Source organism: Nanorana parkeri, unplaced genomic scaffold (genome assembly GCF_000935625.1).
Source record: "Nanorana parkeri isolate BGI_ZX_2015 unplaced genomic scaffold, ASM93562v1 scaffold3467, whole genome shotgun sequence".
Taxonomy (NCBI): domain Eukaryota; kingdom Metazoa; phylum Chordata; class Amphibia; order Anura; family Dicroglossidae; genus Nanorana; species Nanorana parkeri.
Window position 1 is genome coordinate 72,988 of NW_017309735.1, and position 5,281 is coordinate 78,268.

Consider the following 5,281-nt stretch of genomic DNA (forward strand, 5'->3'; position numbering starts at 1 on the left):
TCTATACTGAGCTGCTGAGGGTGTAAACCCATTTCATAGAATTTCCATGGTTACAGCTGTGTCTGAGCGAAGGCAACGTCCAGTGTGTACAGAGATGTATAAGAGAATACTAATCAGTTCGAGACCCAACATGACTATGTCGTAATGTACAGAAGACATATTAGTCACATGACACATTCCAGGTGATGTATGTATCCGGATTATATGATTTGTACTCTGTATCATATCATGATATTGTTCTGCAGCAATAGGGTGGTCACCAGGCTGAAGCACACGGCCATTTGAAAATACAGAAATAGAAGTCTAGAGAAGACTCAGCCCATCAAACGCCCCCTATAAATATCAGTTTTGTCAGGCTGGACCTCTTTATAAAAATGTTTTAGGGACTGAAGAGTTCTACGCGTTAAAAGCCATTTTGCGTTTGTCAAAAGAATCAGCAGGTACCTTTTGTTTGATGTCTGATAAGCCTTATTTTCTTAGTAAAACCTTTCCCGCACTTTGAACATGAATAAAGACGCTCACCCGTGTGAATTCTCTGGTGTTCAATAAGTGCTTGTGTCCAAGTAAAGCATTTCCCGCACTCTAAACATGAAAACGGACGCTCGCCCGTGTGAATTCTCTGGTGTATACTGAGTGCTTCTTTACCTGCAAAACTTTTCCCACACTCTGTACATGAATAAGGACGCTCACCAGTGTGAATTCTCTGGTGTATAACAAAGTATGCTTTATGAATGAAAGATTTCCCGCACTCTGAACACGAAAAAGGACGCTCACCGGTATGAATTTTCTGGTGGGCAACAAGGTATCCTTTACTAATGAATGATTTCTCGCACTCTGAACACGAAAAAGGACGCTCACCCGTGTGACTTCTCTGGTGTATAACAAGGTCGGCTTTATGCATGAATGATTTCCCGCACTCTGAACACGAAAAAGGACGCTCACCCGTGTGACTTCTCTGGTGTCTAAGGAGGGACATTTTCTGTGAATAACTTTTTCCGCACTCTGAACAGGAAAATGGGCGCTCACCCGTGTGATTTCTCTGGTGTATAAGAAGGGACATTTCCTGTGCAAAACATTTCCCACACTCTGAACAAGAAAAGGGACGCGTATGAATCCTCTGGTGTAAAAAAAGTTTTCTTTTGTTAGTGAAACATTTGCCGCACTCTGAACAAGGGAAAGAACCCTCATGCACGTGAATGCTCTGGTGTTCAATAAATGATCCTCTCCAAATGAAACTTTTTCCACACTCCGAACATGAATAGGGTCTCTCACCAGTGTGAACTCTCTGGTGTGACAGGAGTAATCTTTTCTCAGTGAAACCTTTCCCACATTCTGAACATAAATAAGGACACTCGTCTGTGTGAATTCTTTGGTGTGCGAGCAGCACTTTTTTGGCGGTGAAACTTTTCTCACACTCTGAACATGAATAAGGACGCTCACCCGTATGAATTCTCTGGTGATTAACAAGGTCTCCTTTTTGAGTGAAAGATTTCCCGCACTCTGAACATGAATAAGGTCGCTCACCTGTATGAATCCTCTGGTGTCTTAGAAGTTTACGTTTTCCTGTGAAACCTTTTCCGCACTCTGAACATGAATACGGACGCTCTTCCATGTGAGTTCTTTGGTGTGACAGGAGTAATCTTTTCTCAGTAAAACTTTCCCCACACTCTGAACATGAATAAGGACGATCACCTGTGTGGTTTCTCTGGTGATTAACAAGGTATCCTTTTTGCGTGAATGTTTTCTCGCATTCTGAACACGAATAAGGACGTTCACCTGTGTGACATCGTTCGTGTCTATCAAGAGCTCCTTTCTGAATAAATGATTTCCCGCACTCTGAACAGGAAAATGGGCGATCGCCCGTATGAATCTTTTGGTGTGTTAGAAGTGTACTTTTAACGTTGAAACTTTTTCCACACTCTGAACATGAAAAACGGCTTCCTTTGTGAGTTTTCTGGTGTATAAGTAGCTGTTTTTTATGAGTAAAACCTTTCCCACACTCTGAACATGAATAAGGATCCTCAGCCATGTGAACTCTCTGGTGTTGAAAAAAGTTGCTTTCCCGTTTAAAAGATTTCCCGCACTCTGAACATGTAAAAGTTACAGTGATATGAGATCGGAGATGTACACGAAGTTGAGCTTTTGTCTTGAATGATTTTCCGCACTCTGAACAGGAGAATGGATCCTCACCTCTGTGATCTCCTTCATGGGGTGAGGAAGATTCCTCGGGATTAGATGGATCTCTTGCAGTGTGAGATCTTAGATGGATATTTCCAGTCATAGTATGTGAATGATCAGAAGATTCACCCTGATCAGAGGGATCCATTGATGTCTCCAAGCAGTGAGGTCTGTGATGTATATTTTGTGTGTTTGGATTCACTCCTGGAGAATCCTGTGTGATGACATTATCTTCTGACTTATAATCGGCAGATAATATAAGATGTCTCTCCGAGGTATTCCTGACATCACATCCATCTGCTGGAGAGAAATTATTACACACGTCAGTAATCAGAGTCATGTATGTTGGTCTAGAAGTCATCACAGAGCCCTGGCATGGAATTGGGTACAACGTAACACAACATACAAAAACAAATGAGATAAAAACACCCAAAACAACTCTGACACACTGGAGACCATTGTACTGTTAATTTTATGACCGCTATGGGGGGATGGAGATGGACCTTCATATGGTGTACAGTATCTCCTCCTCATTTGTTGGTCACATGACGTTATATTGAGGAATGGAGATGGACCTTCATATGGTGTACAGTATCTCCTCCTCATTTGTTGGTCACATGACGTTATATTGGGGGATGGAGATGGACCTTCATATGGTGTACAGTATCTCCTCCTCAATTGTTGGTCACATGACGTTATATTGAGGAATGGAGATGGACCTTCATATGGGTTTCAACTTCTTCACTTAATATGTTAAGAACATTAGGTGGTGGGTACATCAAAGTAAACAAAAGTAGAGTGTCGTGGTCCCTGTTCCTCATTACTTCCCCCGGATGACACAGCTCTACATGGAGGATATTCTCCGCTACACACTGTGGAAGTCCAGGAGTAGGGAGCAATGAACAAAGGACTGGAAGGAGAAATAGTCTTCTGAAAGAATTATATACATAATGGCCAACGGTTCATAAAAATTCCCCTAATGGTCTACTGGGGAATAGATTTCATCAGCAAGTCATTTTCCCTCCCCCGTGTCTATTTGGGAGGAAACAACATCTGATCACCTGGACGTGCTCCTCACACCTTCTACTCAGAAGTGACATAGAACTGTGACCTGTTCCCTCCATAGTGTCTGTTACTTACTTGTGTTGATCGGTAGAGAAATGTCATCCTGATCACTGTTCATCATCATCCCGACCTCCTCCGTGGACGGCCGGTCACCCCCCACATACGTCTCCACTTTAACCTCAACTTTTATATCCTCCTCTTCCTGTTTTATCTCGTCTTCAACATCATCATCACATTCACTCTGAATATTGGGAACAATCAGATCTCATGTAACTACATAGATAATGAAGAGGTCAAAGATATCAGCCATGATTTTGCTATTTCACCTCATGAGGGACGGTGAGATCTTCCTGGGTGGGATCCCGGGAATACAGAGGACGGGGACATCTCTCTGGTGGGTTCCTCTTACTGGATCCATCTGTAGGAAACACACACACTGACTGAATACATTGTTTCTATGTGTGTATCAGATGATGGGGGATGTAGGCGGAGCCTCCGTACTGCTCTCTCCTCTTACCCGGTGATGTGAGGGGCGGCTCATTCTCCATCACCACGTCCTTGTAGAGATCCCGGTCTCCTCCTAAATGCTCCTCCATGGAATTATCCGGATACCTTAAAGCAGGGGTGTCAAACTCAATCGAGGGCCGCATCAACATTATAGTTGCCCTCAAAGGGCCTGTAAACATATCTAATCTTTATCATAATTGCCTCTGCATTAGATCATCACTGGTCTGGAGGGAGTCCAGAGAAGGGCAACTAAACTAATTAAGGGGCCGGAGCACCAGAGCTATGAGACGAGGTTACTAAATTTAAACTTGTTGACGCTGGAAGTGAGGAGATTAAGAGGGGACATGATTCTGATGTATACGATGTTCGGTGGTGACGGCAACACCACAAGGACCATAACAAGGACTAGAGGCCGCCACCTAAAACTGGTGGAGAAAAGATTTCAGCACAAAGGGGCGTCGGGGGTTCTTCTCAGTCAGAGCGGTGAGGGTGTGGAACTCTCTGCCACAAGCCGTGGTATCAGCTGAGAGTGTAGAATCATTCAAAAAGCATTTGGGCGATGTCCTCGGAGGCCGTAACATACAGGGGGACAGGGACTGTGCAGAACAAGAACACGCGGGGGACTTGTACACACGCATACGCCCTTCGAAGTGGTTAAGGACGCGGCCGGAACCGCTTTTAACAGAAGGCGATGGCTGTTAATAGGGATGTCGATACCACTTTTTTCAAGACCCAAGTACAAGTTCATGTACTTACCGATACCAATTACCGATACCAATTGCCGATACTTTTTATTTTTTTAAAGGGACAGGTGACATTTAAAAAAAAAAAACAATACAGACTGATGATTTTCGCCCAATTTCTTTATGATTACGAAGAACTTTAATTTAAGACGGTTTTAGAACAATAAAACATTTTGGATTTGCTTTCACACAGCTGTCGTGAAACTACAAATCCGATCATGCATCGGCCTCTGGGATAATTTAACCCATTCATATTAGCAGGGGAGAATAGTAAATCTATTGCTGCAGTGTACTCTATATGTAGTACATGTACAGCACACACTGCACACAATAGATTTGCTAATCAGGGGCGTAACTAGAAGTCACAGGGCCCCATAGCCAAATTTTGTATGGGGGCCCCCCAAACTCCCCCCAAACACCCTCCTCCCCAACCTACCCCCAGAACATGTTCCCGTGCCTGCACTGTCTCTGTAGTTACGCGACTGGTGAGGGCACAGTGCTGGGTATAGTCAGGGGGTACAGTGCTGGGAATAGTCAGGGGGCACAGTGCTGGGTATAGTCAGGGATCACAGTGCTGGGTATAGTCAGGGGGTACAGTGCTGGGTATAGTCAGGGGGTACAGTGCTGGGTATAGTCAGGGGGCACAGTGCTGGGTATAGTCAGGGATCACAGTGCTGGGTATAGTCAGGGGGTACAGTGCTGGGTATAGTCAGGGGGTACAGTGCTGGGTATAGTCAGGGGGCACACTGCTGGGTATAGTCAGGGAGCACAGTGCTGGGTATAGTCAG

General features: G+C 44.4%; 1 protein-coding gene across 1 annotated transcript in view; it reads right to left on the reverse strand.

Moving 5' to 3' along the window:
• LOC108803176 (zinc finger protein 260-like) overlaps positions 1-3,855 on the reverse strand; it is a gene marked incomplete at its 5' end in the record, with an annotated part of 5,071 nt that extends 1,216 nt beyond the window's left edge. Inside the window, 5 exons of the mRNA XM_018575015.1 lie at positions 445-1,164; positions 1,237-2,085; positions 3,003-3,088; positions 3,408-3,484; positions 3,795-3,855. Of these exons, the coding sequence (XP_018430517.1) occupies positions 445-1,164; positions 1,237-2,085; positions 3,003-3,088; positions 3,408-3,484; positions 3,795-3,855 (1,793 nt within the window). The remainder of the gene's footprint in view (positions 1-444; positions 1,165-1,236; positions 2,086-3,002; positions 3,089-3,407; positions 3,485-3,794) is intronic.
• Positions 3,856-5,281: the final 1,426 nt, after the last annotated feature.